This window comes from Stegostoma tigrinum, chromosome 7, assembly GCF_030684315.1.
Source record: "Stegostoma tigrinum isolate sSteTig4 chromosome 7, sSteTig4.hap1, whole genome shotgun sequence".
Lineage (NCBI taxonomy): Eukaryota > Metazoa > Chordata > Chondrichthyes > Orectolobiformes > Stegostomatidae > Stegostoma > Stegostoma tigrinum.
Window position 1 is genome coordinate 65,006,418 of NC_081360.1, and position 19,369 is coordinate 65,025,786.

At 42.0% G+C, this 19,369-nt stretch overlaps 1 protein-coding gene across 4 annotated transcripts in view; it reads right to left on the reverse strand.

The window, feature by feature from the left end:
• The window catches only part of lrp2a (low density lipoprotein receptor-related protein 2a), a 313,171-nt gene that overhangs the window by 17,575 nt on the left and 276,227 nt on the right, over positions 1 to 19,369 (reverse strand). For 3 of the 4 annotated variants that reach the window (XM_059647356.1, XM_059647357.1, XM_059647359.1), the window contains 3 exons: positions 14,991 to 15,170; positions 14,136 to 14,255; positions 6,245 to 6,332 (listed from right to left, as the gene is read on the reverse strand). In XM_059647356.1, the coding sequence (XP_059503339.1) occupies positions 6,245 to 6,332; positions 14,136 to 14,255; positions 14,991 to 15,170 (388 nt within the window). Of the gene's footprint in view, positions 1 to 6,244; positions 6,333 to 13,306; positions 13,429 to 14,135; positions 14,256 to 14,990; positions 15,171 to 19,369 lie in introns of those variants that run through there. The other variant, XM_059647358.1, reaches the window with a different exon arrangement.

A 19,369-nucleotide genomic window follows, 5' to 3' on the forward strand; every position in this document is an offset into this window, starting at 1 on the left:
GACCAATGTACCCACTCAGCTAGTTTCAACTGCCCACATTTGGTCCATATCCTTCTAAACCTGTGGACCTGTCCTACTTTTTTCCATAACTATATTAAAGCTAAGAGACTTATGGTCACTGGGTCCAAAGTGCTCTCCCACTAACACTTCAGTCACTTGCCCGACCTCGTTTCCGAAGAGGAGGTCCAGTGTTACACAACCACCCCCACCCCCCCCCCCCCCCCCGCCCAATTAGGCGCCTTTACATATTGATCTAGGAAATTTCCTTGGACACTGAAATATTCCACCAATCCGGGCCTTTTATAGTCTGGGTGGGCCAGTCAATACAGGGGAAATTAAAATCTCCAACAATACTACTTAATATTCCCACAGGTATCTGCAATCGCTCTGCACATTTGCTTCTCTAGTACCCAATGGCTATTTGGGCATCTGTAATACAGTCCTAAAAGAGTGACCATAGAACATAGGACATAGACCATCCCCTTCTTGTTTCATATTTCTGACCAAGAATCTCTCTGGCTTGTGAGCAGATGTTTTTGAGAGCTGAGACTGGACACCATACTAGTGTAAACTGATGAACATTTGTTTGCTATTTACACCATGTCTAAAGGCATGGTTGAGCAGGACTTCACTAAAGCCTTATTCACTTCGGTCTCTGTTTCACTTGATTGCATTATCAGTGATGTCCAGCTTTGCTGTTAATATATATATATTTTATATAAATTTCGGGTAATTTCCTTTGAAGGAGACCAAGAATCACTGTTTTCCTCTAAGAGGGCTTGTGACCTACCTAACAGGCTGATCAGGCTGTTTTCCTGGTCATCAGGGTAATTGGTTCAGTCTAGTAGAGTCCTTCAGCTGGTGGACACCAATACAGATTCTCCTGAGAATTCCTGATCAATATGCATGAGGTGAGATTATGGTTGAATTAATTGGCTCAAAACCTGGACTTTCCAATTCTGTGCTGATCCCACGCTGACTCCCCTGCTGGAGTGCTGGTGAGTTCTCTATTTTGCGTCAGTGATTCTTATGTCACTGGTAAATTATGAATGAAGATTTTTTGGGACAGGGTTTATTCACATTTGGAAAAGAATGGACTTATTGGGATGGTCAGCATGGCTTTATGTGGGAGAGGTCTTGTTTCATAAATTTGATTGAGGTTTTGAAGCAGTGATGAAGATGACTGCTGAGGGTAGGGCAGTGGATGTTATGTGCATTGACTTTACTACAGGATTTAACAAGATCCCTGATGGTAGACTGGTCCAAAAAATTAAATCATATGGGATGCACAGTGAGTTGGTGATCCAAATACAAAACTGTTTTGGTCATAGGAGACATAGGGTAGTTGTGGAGGGATATTTTTCTGACTGGAGCTGCGACTAATGGTATTCAGCGAGGATCATTGCTGGGGCCTCTGCTGTTTGTAATTTATATAAATGATTTGGATGTAAATGTAGGTGGTCTGATTAATAAGGTTGCAGCTGATGACACGCAAATTGGTAGAGTTATGGATAATGAGGAAGGTTGTCAAAAGAAACTACAGGACATAGGTCAGTTGGAAAGTTGGGCAGACAAATGGCAGATTTAATCTCGCTAAATGAGAGGTCAAGTGTAACAGGAAAGTTGGGCAGTAAATGCAGGGACCTTAGGAGCATTGATATGCAGAGAGATCTTGGAATGCAAGTCCATATCTCCCTAAAGTGGCAATACAAGTGGATAAGATGGTAAAGAAGACATATAGCAGGCCTGCCTCCACTGGTTGGTGCATTGAGTATAAAAGTTGGCAAATGATATTGCAGATGTATAAAACTTTAGTTAGGCCACATTTGGAGTATTGTGGGCAGTTCAGGTTACCACACTGGAGAAAAGATGTGAAAGCTCCAGATAGGATGCAAAAGAGACTTACCTGCGTGTTACCTGGACTGGAGTGTATAGCTATAAGGAGAATTTGGACAAATTTAGATTGTTTTTGCGAGAGCACTGGATGCCGAGAGGTGACCTGATGGAAGTTTATAAAATTTGAAGATGCGTGGATAAGCTTGATAGTCAGACTCATTTACCCAGGGTGAAAATGTCAAATACTAGTGGGCATTGGTGTAAAGTGAGAGGGATGTAAATCTGAAGGAGATGTGAGGCAATTTTTTTAAGCAGAGAGGGGTAAGTGCCTGAAATGCTCTGCCAGGGGAGATGGTAGAGACATATATAACAGCAATGTTTAAGAGGCCCTGAGGCAGACACATGAACAGGTAGGGAATAAAGGGATAAAGGATCATGTCCCGACAGATGAGATTAATTTAGAATGGCATCATTCAGATCCTCAGACAGCACTTTCCAAAAACCATGACCATAAAATGGCCACCCAAGTGGCAAGAAAGCATATGGTGTTTTGGCTTTCATTAACAGGGGGATTGAGTTTAAGAGTCATGAGATCTTGTTGCAGCTCTATAAAACTTTGGTTGGACCGCACTTGGAATACTGCGTCCAGTTCTGGTCGCCCTATTATAGGAAAGATGTGGATGCTTTGGAGAGGGTTCAGAGGAGGTTTACCAGGATGCTGCCTGGATTGGAGGGCTTATCTTATGAAGAGAGGTTGACTGAGCTCGGTCTCTTTTCATTGGAGAAAAGGAGGAGGAGAAGGGACCTAATTGAGGTATACAAGATAATGAGAGGCATAGATAGAGTTGATAGCCAGAGACTATTTCCCAGGGCAGAAATGGCTAACACGAGGGGTCATAGTTTTAAGCTGGTTGGAGGAAAGTATAGAGGGGATGTCAGAGGCGGATTCTTTACACAGAGAGTTGTGAGAGCATGGAATGCGTTGCCAGCAGCAGTTGTGAAAGCAAGGTCATTGGGGTCATTTAAGAGACTGCTGGACATGCATATGGTCACAGAAATTTGAGGGTGCATACATGAGGATCAATGGTCGGCACAACATCGTGGGCTGAAGGGCCTGTTCTGTGCTGTACTGTTCTATGTTCTATGTTCTATTTCCATCTAGAAGGTCAAGGGCAGCAGATACAAGATAACAAAGTGTGAAGCTGGATGAACACAGCAGGGCAAGCAGCATCTCAGGAGCCATTTCACGCCTAGACCCTTCATCAGAGAGGGGGATGGGGAGAGGGTTCTGGAATAAATAGGGAGAGAGGGGGAGGCGGACCGAAGATGGAGGGAAAAGAAGATAGGTGGAGAGGAGAGTACAGGTAGGGAGGGGATAGGTCAGTCCACGGAGGACAGACAGGTCAAGGAGGTGGGATGAGGTTAGTAGGTAGGAAATGGAGGTGCGGCTTGAGGTGGGAGGAAGGGATGGGTGAGAAAAAGAACAGGTTAGGGAGGCGAGGACAGGCTGGGCTGGTTTTGGGATGTGGTGTGAGGAGGGGACGAGCTGGGCTGGTTATACAGGTAGTTCTTCTGTAATGTGATAATTGCATTCTTGTGAGACCTTGCGCTATAGAAAATCGCCATAAAAAATCACGTTAAAGGGAAATTGCCATAGAAAACTGCTATACCAGTACAGCAGAAACTTTGCTTTTTATAAACAGCATTCACTTTTCATCAATCGCATAACAGTCAATTCGTGTTAACAAAACACGCATTACGGCAGCACTACCTGCACATGGGAACACCACACCTTCAAGTACCTCTCCACACCACTCACCATCCTGACTTAGAAATATATCACCACTCCTTCACTGTCACTGGGTGAAAATCCTGGAAGTCCCTCCCTCAAGGCATTGTGGGTCAACCCACAGCAAGTGGACTGCGAAGGTTCAAGATGCAGCTCACCACCACCTTATCAAGGGCAACTGTGATGAGCAATAAATTCTGGCCAGCCAGCAACACCCACATCAAACAAATGAATAAAAATTAACCATGGTTGGCATAAACATGGTGGGATGAAACACCCATGGTGTTGTAGAGTCATTGAGTTGTACAGCACAAAAACAGACTCTTTGATCCAACTCGTCCATGTCAACCAGATATCCTAAACTAATCTAGTCCCACTTGCCAGCATTTGGCCCATATTTCTCTAAACCTTTCCTATTCATATCCCCATCCAGATGCCTTTTAAATGTCGTAATTGTACCAGCCTCCACCACTTCCTTTGGCAGCTCATTCCATACAGGTATCACCCTCTGTGTGAAAACGCTGCCCCTTAAGTCTTTTTTATATCTTTCCCCCCTCACATTAAATCTATGCCCTCTAGTTTTGGAAACTATCCCCTATCCGGGGAAAAAGGTTTTGGCTATTTACCTTATCCATGCCCCTCATGAATTTATAAATCTCTGTAAGGTTTATAAACCTCAACTTCCAATACTCCAGAGAAAACAGCCACAGCCTATTCAGCCTGTCCCTGTGGCTTAAACACCCACAGCCCAGCAGTATCCTTGTAAATCTTTCCTCCACCTTTTTTAAGTTTAAACAAAATCATTTGTACAGCAGGGAGACCAGAACTGAACACAGTATTCCAAAAGTGGCCTAACCAATGTCCTTTAGAGCCATAACATGACATCCCAACTTCCATACTCAATGCACTGATCAATAAATGCCAGTGCACCAAATGCCTTCTTCACTATCCTGTCTACCTGGGACTCCACCTTCAAGGCCGTATGAACCTGCACCCCAAGGTCTCTTTGTTCAGCAATGCTCTCCATGAAGAGGAATCTACCATGAAATATATAAGTCCTGCACCAATTTTCCTTAGCAAAATGCAACACCTCACACTTATCTAAATTAAACTGTGTGCCCCTCTTGATCAAGGACCGGTTGTACTCTGAGATGTAGCGATAGCAAGAACTACAGATGCTGGAGTCAGAGATAACACAGTATGGAGCTAGAAGAACACAGCATGCCAGGCAGCATCAGATGAGCAGGAAAGTTGATATTTCGGGTCAGGACCCTTCTTCAGGAATAGGGAGGGGGAAGGGAGCTCAGAAATAAATAGAGAGAAGGGGGTGGGGCTGGGGAAGGTAGGTGGGATGGTGATAGGTGACTGCAGGTAGGGAGTGGGGCGGATTGGTCAGTGGGATAGGAGAGGCAGATAGGTGGGAGAGAAGATGGACAGGCTGTGTCAGGTCAAAAAGGCTGGGATGAGATGAAGGGTTGGACATGGGATGAGGCTGGGGTGGGGAGGTTTTGAAACTAGTAAAATCCACATTTAGGCCATCAGGCTATAGGCTCCAGAGGCGGAATATGAGGTGCTGTTCCTCCAGTTTGTGGGTGGTATTGTGACACTAGAGGAGGCCCAGGATGGACATGGCACCCATGGAGTGGGGGGAAGAGTTAAAATACATGGTGAGTGGAACGTGTTGTCGTTCGTTGCATACAGAGCACAGATGCTCAACAAAATGGTCTCTGAGTCTATGCTTGGTCTCACCATGGTATAGGACGCCACATCGGGAGCAGCGGTTACAGTAGAACAAATTGACGGATGTGCAGGTGAACCACTGTCTGACATTGAAGGTTTGTTTTGTGCCTTGAATGGAGGTGAGGAGCGGGGTGTAGGGGCAGGTGTAGCACTTCCTGCGGTTGCAGAGATAGGTGCCAGGAGTGGTGGGGTTAGTGGCGAGTGTGGAGCAGACAAGGGAGTCATGGAGAGAGCAGTCCCTCCAGAAGACAGATGGGGTGGGGAGGGAAATATCTCTTTGGTTGTGGGATGGGATTGTAGGTGGTAGAGAATGATACGTTGGATGTGGAAGTTGGTAGGGTGATATGTGAGGACAAAGGGGATCCTGTCTTCATCTTTGTTGGGGGGAAGGAATGTGAGGGCAGAAGTGCAGGAAATGCAAAAGATGACATCCTTCACTCTCTACTGCACCACCAATTTTGGTGTCATCTGTAAACTTACTAACCATTCCTCCTATATTCACATCCAAATCATTTATATAAATGACAAAAAACTTTTCTATGTTTAAGTACACTCAAGGGCTCTGCTCCCATCACCGTCTGTCACAAGGAGATTCAAAGACTCACAACACTGCTCAAATTTATTCTCATCTCTAGTCTTAAATTGGCACCCTTTATTCTGAGATTATCTCCTCTGGTCCTAGACTCTACCATGAGGGAAGATATATACCAATGAAATAACATTCTCATGAAGAGTCAGAATGCAATAAATTTAACATACTTCACAGAGCAGCAAGGTTAAACATGGAAAAAAAACCCCATAGACCTCAGTATTCAAAGCAGTGAACTGCCCAATGTAAATCAGACAACTTTACCTTGAGTTTCATAGCTTTCAACTTACGTGCACTTTGTAGTATTTGCTTCAAAATAACAAATTCCTTCATTCCTACATTTGCAGGCAGGTGGCATTGGTTGCTCCAGCTCAATGGCTGTAGACACAAATAAAACAAGAAAGATTGCAAACTTCAGTGAGAGAACTGCCATATGGATGCAAATCATGCTATCATTGATGTGGGAATAACTGGTCTGATTGGTTTATCTCTACTTTTCAAAAGTTGAGCCACATTTGGTGTCCTCCAGTCCTCTGGCACTTACACTGGAGCCAGAGAAAAATTTAAAAATTGTGTCAGAAGCTCTTGTGATTTTCTCCCTCAAATGAAACTTGTTGGTCAGTGAGAGGCCTGAAAGGTGAAGTGATCATGTTCTGTGAACAAATGTTTCAACTGGAATGAGTTACTGTGCGAGGAAATATAAATACTTGTTACTGTTATGTTTTCAGTAGCTTCATGGAGTCATACAGTACAGAAGAGACACTTTGTCTGAGTCTGTGCTGACCTACTCTCACTTTTCCAGCACGTGCCTCATTGCCTTGAATGTACTGATACTTCAAAGTGCTCATCCACATAATTTTCAAAAGGTCCTAAGGTTTCCTGCCTCTTACTGACCTCCCAGGCAGTTCATTTCAGATTCTCACCACTCTCCAGGTGAAATCATTTTTCCTGAATACCCACTAAACCGCCTGCCCTTCACCCTAAAACAATATCACCTCGTTATTGATTCTTCAACTCAGGGGAACAGCAGCTTTCTATTCAGCCTGTCCAGACACCGCAAAATCATATACATCTCTATCTGGTCCTTCCCTTAACTTTCTCAGCTCTAAAAGAAAACTCCAGCCTATCCAGCTTCATTCAGAGCCAAAATGCTCCAATTCAGGAAACATTCTGGTGAATCTCCTCTATGCCATCACATTTTTCCTATGGTGTGACAACCAGGATTGCACACACTATTGCATCTGTGGTCTAACTAAAGTTTTGTATAACTCCAACGTAACTTCTCTGCTTTTATAATCTTTGCCACAATTGATAAAGTTGAATGTCCTGTATGGCTTCTAACCACTCTATTAACCTGTCCTGGTGCTTTCAGGGATCTGTGGATAGGTATCCAACATCCTTCTGTGTCTCTGAGCTTCCTAGCGTCCCGCGTTCGCTGAGTACTCCCTTGTCTTGTTATTTCTTGCAAAATAGTCACCGTGCACTTTTCAGGGCTAATTTCTGTCTGCCACTGATTTGCCCATCTCACCAATTTATCCATATCCTCCTGTAACCTTAGACCTTCTTTCTCAGCCAATCTTCGTGTTATCTGGAAACTTATCATTCACCCCCAGCTGTATTGTCTACATATGCTATGAATAATAGGTGATGCAGCACTGATCTCTGCTGTACATCACTGGGCACCAACCTAAAACACAAACAATTTTCGGGCAGCACCTTTGGTCTCCTACCATGAAGCCAATTTTGGGTTCATCTTGCCACGTTAACTTGGATCCCATGTGCTTTTACCTTCTTTATCAGACTCCCATGTGGGACCTTGTCAAAGGCTTTGCTGAAATTCAAATAAACCATATCAACTGCATTTACACCTAATAACCTCCACGAAAAAAATCAAGTCGTTTGGCATGATTTCCCTCTGACAAAGCCATGCTGACTATCCCTGATGATACCTTGCCTCTCTAAGTGAAGTTTAAATCTCGCCTTCAGAATTTACTCCAATAGTTTCCTATCATTGATGTGGGAGTAACTGGTCTGACTGGTTTATCTCTACCACCCTTTTCAAAAGTTGAACCACCTTTGCTGTCCTCCAGTCCTCTGGAACTTACGCTGGAGCCAGAGAGGAATTAAAAAATTTGTGTCAGAGGCTCTGTAATTTTCTCCTTCATTTCCCAAAGCAGCCTGGGACATAATCAATTGGGATCTGGGGATTTATCCAATTTTACACCTGTCCAACACCTCCTCACTTCCTGTATCAATTTGCTCAAACACCTCATAGTCCCTTATCCACAAATATTGTATCTATATCCTCCTTCTCCCAAGTGAAGACAGAAATGAAGTCCTCATTTACAAAAGCCTATCAACGTCCTCTCGCTCCACACACAGATTGCCCGTTGGTCCCTAATAGCTCCTACTCTTTCCCTGGTTATCCCGATTTCCCCTAAATATAGGTACAGAATATTTTTGGATTCTCACTAATTTTACCCACTCGTGCTTTTATATATGCCGACCAACCCCCACTCCTCTAATTGCATTCTTAAGTTCCCCTGAATTTTTAATATTCACAACGGCTCCTGTTGCACTTGCTCGAAGCTTCTCTTTTCTATTTTATCCAGTCCTGAACATTCCTCGACATCCAGATTTCTGAGTTTGTGGCTCCTACGTATCACCTTTGAGGGAACATCTATACTTCCTCCATTTTCTTTTGAAACCCCCTTCCACTGCACCCACTGTTCTGTTGTAGATTTTCCCACAAGGAAGTTGTCAGTCTACTTTGGCCAGGTTCAGCCATATTTTAACAAAATCTGACTTCCTCCAAATCAAAGTTCTTTTTTGCAAGCCAACTCTTTTCTTAACAAACTAAAATCATAATGTGTTGAGGTTGCATTACTAAAATGATCCCCATTGCCCATTTGACCACCAATCTGGCTTCATTCCCTAGAATGTTGGACAATCTATGTGTTGACATTAAGAGATTTCCCATATTCAAGGAATTCATCCCTTCTAAACCCCTCCATATTCACTTGAGTATGATTAGAAAGAAAGCAACTTACCGAAACATTACACATGTATACATCATCAGTTACTACTGTTTTTCCACTTAAGAACAAATAATTTCAAAATAGATAACAGAGAAGGTGGCCATTTAGATCACTTCATATAAAAGGATACAGAATTGCATTTCTGCTGGGATTTCTCTAATCATTTCTGGATTCATCTGCCTGCCTGGCATGATATTTTAAAGAATTATGTGCTTATCCTTGGTCCTCCATTTCTTCACATCCTCCAGCACTTTTCAATTTAAGTTTGCAAGTTAATTGTTCCTCCAGAGTACTTATGCATTCAGACTTGAATAACAGGTCCCAATCCACTTAGTCATAGAGACAGAGTCATAGATTGTTACATAGCAGAAACCGACCCTTCGGTCCAACTTGTCCATGCTGGCCAGATATCTTAAATAAATCTAGTCCCATTTGCCAGCATTCGGCCCATATCCATCTAAACCCTTCCTTTTCAAATTCCCATCCAGATGACTTTCAAATGTGTAATTGTACCAGCCTCCACCACTTCTTCTGGTAGCTCATTCCATACATGCTCCATCCTCTGCATGAAAATGTTGTCCCTCGGTTCCATTTTAATTCTTACCTCCCTTCTCTTAGACCTGTGCCTTCTAGTTTTTCACTTACCCACGCTGGGGAAAAGATCTTGTCTATTTACCCTATCCATGCCCCTCATGATTGTATAAACCTCTATATGGTCACCCTTCAGCCTCCAATGCTCCAGGGGAAATAGCCCCAGTCTATTCAGCCTCTCCTGATAGCTCAAACCTTTCAACCCTGGCAACATCCTTGTAAATCTTCTCTGAACCCTTTCAAGTTTCACAACATCCTTCCTATAGCAGGGAGAGCAGAACTGCACGCCGTATTCCAACAGTGGCCCAACCAATGTACTGGACACTGCCGCAATATGACCTCCCAACTCCTGTACTCAATGCACTGACCAATACGGGCAAGCGTACCAAACGCCTCCATCACTATCCTATCTACCGATGACCCATTTCCGAGGGTCTACGAATCTATATCTCATTGTTTAGGAACACTCCTCAGGACCTTACCATGAAGTGTGTAAGTGCTGCCTTGATTTGCCTTTCAAAAATGTAGCACCTCACATTTATTTAAATTAAACTCCATCAGTCACTCCTCGACCCATTGGCCCATCTGATCAAGAGTCTGTTGTACTCTTGAGGTGGCTTTCTTCACTGTCCACTACAACTTCAATTTTGGTGTCATCTGCAAACTTACTAACCATACCTCCTAACGTTCACATCCAAATCAGTTATAAAAATGGCAAAAAAGCAGTGGACCCAGGACTAGTCCTTGTGGCACACCTCTGGTCACAGGCCTCCAGTCTGAAAAGCAACCCTCCACCACGACTGTCTTCTACCTTTTGAGCCAGTTCTGAATCCAAATAGCTAGTTCTCCCTCTATTCTAACCAGTCTAATATGAGGAACCTTGTCGAATGCCTTACTGAAGTCCATTTAGATCACATCCACCACTCTGCCCCCATCCTCTGTTACTTCTTCAAAAAACTCAGGTTCATGAGACACAGTTTCCCATCTACAATGCTCCCTAATCAGCCCTCGCATTTCCAAACACATGTAAATTGTATACCTCAGGATCCTCTCCAACAATTTGTCCACTCTTGAAATCAGGCTTACTGGTCCATAGTTCCTTGGCATTCCCTTAACACCTTTCTTAAATAGTATCAACCCGTTAGCCAACCTTCAGTCTTCCGGCACTTTCCCATTGGCTATTGATGGTACAAATATCTCAGTAAGGGGCCAAGCAATCACTTCCCTAGCTTCCCACAGAGTTCCAGGGTCCCAGGTATTTATTCACCTTTATATGTTTACAGACATCCAGCATTCCATTGTAATATGGACATTTTTCAAGATGTTGCTATATATTTCCCCACATTCTCCATCTTCATTATCCTCCTCCACAGGAAGCACAGATGCAACATACTTATTTAGTATCACCCCCACATCCTGCAGTTTCACATATAGGTGGCCTTGCTGCTCTTTAAGAGGCCCTATTCTCTCCCTAATTGCATTTTTGTCCTTAATGTATTTGTAGAATCCCTTTGGATTCTCCTTAAACCTACTTGCCAACGTTACCTCATATCGCCTTTTTGCCCTCCTGATTTCCCTCTAAAGTACACTCCTACTGCTTTTGTAGTCATTTGGGGAATTAATAGATTTCTGCTGTCTATAGCTTTTTCTTGATCAAGACCTCAATTTTTCTAATCATCCAGCATTCCTTACACCTACCAGCCTTGCCCTTCACCCTAACAGGAACATATTGTCTCTGGACTCACGTCATCTCATGTTTGAATGATTCCCATTTTCCAGCTGTTTCTTTACTTGTGAACGTCTGCTCCCAAACTAATTCTGAAAGTCCTTGCCGAATATCGTTAAAATTGGCCTTCCTCCAACTTTAATTTTTAGATCCAGTTTATCCTTCACCACGATTTTAAAACTAATAGAATTATGGCCACTGGCCCCAAAACACTCCCACACTGGCACCTAAATCAGCTGCCTGCCTTATTTTCCATGAGTAGGTCAAGTTTCGCACCTTCTTTAGTAGGTACATCCCCATGCTGAATCCTCTTGAATCACTTTGTTACATGAATCATCGACATCATCTTCGTTAGCATTCACATCATCATCTATATATAGTCCCAAAAGTTATCATTGTCTTTGTCTTCAAGATCATTGGATATCCCACAATTCTTGAATGCTTTGGTGACGATCTTCATTCTGTTTCATTCTGGGCTTCTACAGCCCATTTTCATTGGATTGCTGATATTGGAGCCAATATACTTTGTACCTTGGTGACTGTCTTCTCTCCTTTGATCATGTTGTTCCACCATTTTCTCAAGCTGTTCATGAATGGTTTGTTCAGTCCTTGAGAGAATCTGAAACTTGGATACAGGCCGTGCAAGTTAGCACAACAAAATGGCTTCTAGCCTGGGAACTGTAGATTCTGCTAGAGCAGCTCTTTTAGCCTGGGAACTCTGAGTTCTGCTAGAGCTGCATAAATAAAGCAGTAATGATAAGATAATGCAGTGCTAGCCATTCTAGCTGACCTTCGGTAGCAAATGTTATGGCGCTGTATGGCGAGACAAAAAATAACCTAAGCATGGTGACATAAGTTGTTTACCAGTTAATACTATTGGATTATGTAGCTGTCAATGAAGCAATATCATGTATTGATTGGTAATTGTTTGAATACATTATGTGATCATGCCATGTACCCTGCTTTAAGAAAAGTATAAATATGTCTTTGTATTAAGTTGTGTGTGCAGCTCCTCCGAGGAATACGGAAGTGCTCAACTTCTGTGTTTTCCGGATGATCTGTACCCAGCCGATTGAAGAAATAAAGAGTAAAGTCTTAAACAGCCAGACCGACTGCGAGTGTTCATTGACGGAGCATGGAATTGAAAGACCCCACCGGGGGTCTAGATTTACACTTGCCTTTCCAAACACATGTGAATCGTGTATCTCAGGATTCCCTCCAACAATTTATTCAGCCAGGCTTACTGGTCTATAGTTCCCTGGCATTTTCTTACTACCTTTCTTAAATAGTAGCAACCAGTTAGTTCCGGCACTTTGCCAGTGGCTATTGATGGTACAAATATCTCAGTAAGGGGCCAAGCAATCACTTCCCTAGCTTCAGTGTTTGAACAAGGTTTGTTCGATCACCAGGAATCCCTGTGAGATCACTCCTTTGTGATCTAACTTTAGCAACAGCATCAGCAATAAAGGAGTGATGTGGAAATGTCCAAAATAATAAGACATTTTTCTTTATACAATGTCTTGATTGGAGGCCTCAATATTTCCTCAGTTGTATTTTCAAGTCAGCTTCATCCATCCATTCCTCCATTTTCTAGTTTGAAGAAAATCTTTGTTTATTGTTGATTGGCCGACTTGTAAAAATGCATAAGGGTTCCACCCACATTCCCAATATAACAGAGTCTGCATCCATTCTTTTGTCAATACTTGATTATAAATCATTGAAATGTGATAAGCCTGTCATTTTTTTTTGGAAAATATTGTGAAATTTTAAGATTTTTATTGCATTACAAATAGTTTACCTTCAGAATCCTGGAGCACCACTCAGGGCTGACTTTGAAATACATGATTCCGAATTTTCTCATTCATTTCAGTATGAAAATTCAGATAAATCATCAAGCAACCAAGAATCAATTCTGATGATTTTTATTGACATATTTTACAACTTTACCTTCCAACGGCAGCAAAGTTAGGTGTTCCTGTCTTTGCACATTGATTTTTAGGCACCTATCCAAGCTGTACAGAGGTTCCTTCAATTTCTTAACGTCATTCTTTGATAACTATTTGTCTGTTCTCTGATTTCAACAACTTTCGGTTTGAACTGGACTGCGTATCTAATGCTCCTGGGTAGTAAATGCAAAGAGTTGGGAATTTTGGTCCAAACCTCAGGTGTTGAATTTGACAAGATTGATCATGAATCAAGTATATGTGAACGCATATTTTAAGTGCATCAACGAGGTCAGAAATAAATAACATTTAATAAATGGAATAAATACTTAAGATTTTGCATTTTTGATAGAGTTGTTTGCTTTAAGTAACACTGTCAGATCTAAAATACTTTCAACATAATATTCCTCAGCAAATTCAGAGGTGAGCTACAAGACAATTCAGAGTACAGAAATATGAATTGTACAAAAAAATTGAGGAAAGTTGGATTTTAAGGGAAAAGATTTGATGAGTTGACTTATTCACACTTTTCAACAATATAAGTTATATGCAAATTTTTAATTACAATGAACAGTTTCCAATACCAGGAGCTAAAGATTAAAAGTTGGCAAAAAGGAAAACAAAGGACAGAAAAGGTAGAACATTTTTACATTACCATAACATTTTCCTATCTTTTATCACCTCACCGAAACAAACAGTTTAATTTATGTCAAATGTAACATATATGCATTCACAAATCAATCTATTTTTCAATCCCTTCTCTCAAAATAAAATCAGCAATCAGGTTGGTTTGGTTGATTCATAAGAAAAAGTGGTTTGTACAGTCCAATGGTTTTTATCAGCTGTAATGTTTTAAATAAGCTGATTGATGAAATGCACATACCTGCATCACACTCTATAAGGCTGCCATCTCGAAACTGACTGCCTTGAGGACAAGCACAGGTGTACCCTCCTGGTCTTAGCAAACACAGATGACTGCAGACACCTTTGCAAGGATTAAGCACTGAAACAAAAAAGAATATTTTAAAATTCCAGAAAGTTTACAACTTGAGTACAAAATAAAATAGGTGTATATAAATTAAGAGCAAGGTGGCCCATAATAACAGCTAAAAACACACGACATGTGTGTATGCATTGACCACAGCCCCTTGGAAGTCATGGTGCTCTGTATCAGAAGGCTGGCTGTGACTGAGGCTGTAATGTATCCGGCATTACTGAGAACATTTTGAATGTTATTGTGTTCAGGCCTAATGCCGTGTATGGAGTTCCACATCTCCCTCATCCTGCTACCTCGTGTGAAGTGCAAGTTGCAGACAGTGTCACTGTTGACCTCTTACTTTCCACTCTTTCCTCACTCCAGGCTTTCTTTTCCGATTTTCTGCTCTCAGATACCCATAACCTGTCACCTGGATAGCCACTATAGCCTCAGAATGAAGGGTGAAGCCTCCTACAAGCCTTTAATGAAAAACAATGATTAACCTGACAATTGTAAGCCACCAGCTCATTACTGGCATTACACAAACTTTAGCATGTACTGAGAGTCAGGACCAGCATCTGATGAGTCATCAAGCACATACGAAGCAGCAGAGCTAAATACTATGCCGCCCCCATTGGCAAACTGCCCTGCTGGAAAGTACAAGATGGAAAGTTACGACAAAATATGCCTTTTTCAGCAAATTCACTATATAAATATTATTTACTTATAGATAATACCTAGTCTCAGATCATAAATTGCTACCTGAGCGATTGTAACGCTGTTCCTGATATATTCGAACTTGTGTTAGCCATGGGTTTACAGTCATTACTTTTATCTTATGACTGTTTCCAAATTTGTCTTGTTTCCAGACTTCACCATTCTCCTTCGAGGTCCAGTACAAGTGGTTTTCAAAAACATCAAGGCTGTAAGGATTGCCTAGGTCTGATAAAATCATTCAAGGACAAAGTGTTAATTTAGAAAAACTTCTTTTAAAAGAACACGTAACACTGAAAAGTCATCCAAATTTTTCTTCAATTGTACTTTAAAGTGTTAAAGAATAAAACTTCCACTTTCCTGTTAATGAAAGGATGTTGCACTTTACCTTGTTATACCCTGTCATGTTCACAAGTGTTAGAGGGATTATGAGCGTTAAGGAGTTGGGGCTGGGGGGGGGCGCAGGGTTCCAGTCCTTACTGCTTCATGAGCATATTTTTTTCAAACTTGTCTTTTGGTGATGGTTGTTGCTGGATACATTGCTGAAAAATCTCAGCTCATCTCATTAAACTCTGTACAGAGAAGCTAAAACACGTGTTATGCCCTTTATTTACTTACACGCAGACCATAAGATATAAAAACAGAATTAGGGCATTTGGCCCATCAAGTCTGCATCACCATTTGATCATGGCTTATGTTTCTCAATCTTATACTTGTGCTTTCTCCCAGTGACTTTTGATCTCCTTACTAATCAAAAACCCTATCTATCTCTGTCTTACGTACACTCAGTGACTGGCTCTCATTGCCTTCTGTGGCAGTGAATTCCTAAGATTTTCCATTCCCTGGCTGAGTAAGTTCCTCCTCATTTTAGTTCCAAATGGTGATCCCTTCACTCTGATGCTGAACCCTCTGGTCCTGGTCTCGCAGAATGATTGAAATATCTTCTCCATGTCCACTCTATCCAGGCCTCACAGTATTCTGTAAGTTTTACTGAGAACACCTGCCATCCTTCTAAATGCCAACATGTACAGACACAGAGTCCTCAACTGCTCCTCATTACAGGCATTAGGTTCATGGATCAGGTCCATTCATTATGGACGTCAGTAAAGCCTTTGATAAGGTTCCACATGGTAGGCTATTGCAGAAAATACAGGAGGCACGGGATTGAGGGAGATTCAGCAGTTTGGATTAGAAACTGGCTTTCTGTAAGAAGGCAACGAGTGGTGGTTGATGGAAAATATTCAGCCTGGAGTCCGGTTACTTGTCGTGTGCCACAAGGATCTGTTTTGGGACCACTGCTGTTTGTCATTTTTATAAATGACTTGGACGCAGGCATAGGTGGATGGGTTAGTAAGTTTGCAGATGAGACTAAAGTTGGTGGAGTGGTGGACAGTGTGGAAGAATGTTGCAGGTTGCAGGTAGACTTAGATAAACTGCAGAATTGGGCTGAAGGGTGGCAAATGGAGTTCAATGCGGATAAATGTGAGGTGATTCACTTTGGGAAGAATAATAGGAAGGCAGAATACAGGGTCAATGGAAATATTTTTTGTAGTGTGGATGTGCAGAGGGATCTTGGTGTCCATGTACATAGATCCCTGAAAGTTGCCACCCAGGTTGATAGTGCTGTTAAAAAGGCTTACAGTGTGTTAGGTTTTATTGGTAGAGGGATTGAGTTCCGGAGCCGTGATGTCACGCTGCAACTGTACAAAACACTAGTGCGGCCTCATTTGGAATATTGCGTGCAGTTCTGGTCGTCCCATTACAGGGAGGATGTGGAAGCATTGGAAAAGGTGCGGAGGAGATTTACCAGGATGTTGCCTGGTCTGGAGCGCAGGCCCTATGAAGAAAGGCTGAGGGACTTGGGTCTGTTCTCATTGGAGAGAAGGAGGCTAAGAGGGGATTTAAGAGAGACATACAAGATGATCAGAGGATTAGATAGGGTGGACAGTGAGAGTCTTTTTCGGAGGATGATGGCTTCAGCTTGGACAAGGGGGCATAGCTACAAATTGAGGAGTGATAGATTTAAGACAGATGGTTCTTTACTCAGAGAGTGGTAAGGACGTGGAATGCCCTGCCTGCCAATGTAGTTAACTCAGCGACATTAGGGGCATTTAAACAGTCCTCGGATAAGCATATGCATGATGATGGGATAGTGTAGGGGGAGGGGCTTAGATTTGTTCACAGATCAGCGCAACATCGAGGGTCGAAGGGCCTGTTCTGCACTGGATTGTTCTATGTTCTTGTTGTGTAAGATGATTGTTATGGAAAATAGGAAAAATTATTTATTATAGTATAGGATTAGCCATTCTTCAGATCATTTGAGATCAAATCCCAAAATTGAGCATTTTTGTCTTGTTTGCCCACTTTTGGGGCAGCCCGGTGTCTCAGGTGTTAGCGCTGCTGCCTCACAGCACCTGCGACCCGGGTTCGATTCCACCCTTGGTTGGCAGTCAGTGCAGAATTTGCACATTCTCCTGTGTCGGTGTGGGTTTCCTCTGGATGCTCCACTTTCCTCCCACTGTACGAAGGTTAGGTGGATTGGCAATGCTAAAATTGTCCATAATGCCCAGGGATGTGTAGGTTAGGCGGATTAGCCATGGGAGATGCAAGGTTATGGGGATAGGGAGGGGTAGTTGTGTGTGGAATACTCTTCGGAGGATTGGTGTGGACTCGGCGGGCCAAATGGCCTACTTACACATTGTAGGGATGCTATGATTGTTAAGCCCTTATCATCCAGTTTGAAACAGTCAGTAGCAAAAGGCAGCTCCCCTTTTCTCTGCAGGTGGTGCTATCATTAACCCATTGGGCTTTTATTGTGAGGAGAGAAGAGACCATCATTATATATTCAGGATTGACTTGGAGTCCCAATGCAGAGATGGCAAGAAAGTTAATTGTACAATAAAGGACTAGCGAGTTTTGAGAAGATTTATAGCTCAGGGACTAAAGGACTAAATAAAGGACTAAAGGAATAAAGGGCTAAATGTAATTTGGGCCATATGATGGAAATTAAGTGGTCATTTAAACTGTGGCCTTCTGTTGGGTGGCTTAAATGTCAGCATTTTGTAAAATGTTTGCTGAGTACAAGCAAGGCTTGCAAGACCTCATCAAAACTGTGTGGTCATTTGACATTTATAAGTCAATGCTTAGGTTAGTCCACCATATTTCACTGTACCAGCACAAATAGAAAGTAAACAATTTATTGAGCTACCAGCTCTCCCAGTCATCTGCCTAGTAGGTTATGCAAAGTAGTTTATGCAAAGAGTCAGGTACAACAGTTACTTATTAGTGGGAGTTACAATAAATAAACAGAAAAACAATAAATTTAACTCTCTTTAAAACAGCTCAGCATTATTTTATAAAAGAAAAATACTGCAGATGATGGAAATCTAGAATAGAAACTGAGCAGGTTTAGCTGCATTTGTCGATCCAGGCTGAGTTATATTTAAAATATCGAGAGGTATTTCAAGATGATCATCCCCACAAAATATGAACATAAATGATTGGTTTTTAAAATGTCAATACTTTCACTGTTTTCTAGAAGAGACTTGTTAGACTTGAAATAGCTGTCATCAACCCTAGAAAGTGCGCATTTACCAAGGTCTATAAATTGGAGACACTTCCAGTCGACAAAGCTAATGCATCATTCTTGTGCATTTTCACAGCTGTAATTGCAGAGGGACTGCACCCACAATGAGGATACAGATCATCAGTCTCTGAACCTGAACTTATGTCAGAGGAAAAGTTATTAAATCATGTCATGCCTGAAGTGATGCTGACAGTACTACTGTTATCTCCTTTATCACACAATAGTTTGACCAGAGGCATTGAAATTACAGCATTTGTTTGAGCTGCCCTATCCAGGAACCCTGTCACATGATCAAAACTTGTGGTTTTTGAACACTTTTGATCATACAACTCCGAACTCGTTTTGCGGGCTGCTTTTTTCAGAACACATATCATTCAACTTCAGACTTAGATAAATTGAGCCTCCAGTTTGATCACTCTTGAAATCTAATTTCCAAGAAGAAATTTCCTATTTTCCTGGAAATTGAGCTATTTCCCAGACCACAAAAAGCATATTGCTGCTACACTTTCAATAGCTTCTATCATCTACGCTCCTATGTAAAGGAACTTTACCAGAACAGCCAAGTGAAAGCACCTTCACTTGACATTGATTTACTGAACCCTATTTCATGTGAATTTATTGCCTGTAATGAGTCATGTAAGAATTTGATCTCAAATAAACTTTTGGGGGAACATAACACTGTGTATTTCGAAAAGGGAAAAGGAATGTGATAAAATGAACAACAAACTCTGCTTAAAGAAAAGGAGAACAAAAACATCTTCGGTCCGCCTCCCCCTCTCTCCCTATTTATTCCAGTTCCCTCTCCCCATCCCCCTCTCTGATGAAGGGTCTAGGCCCGAAA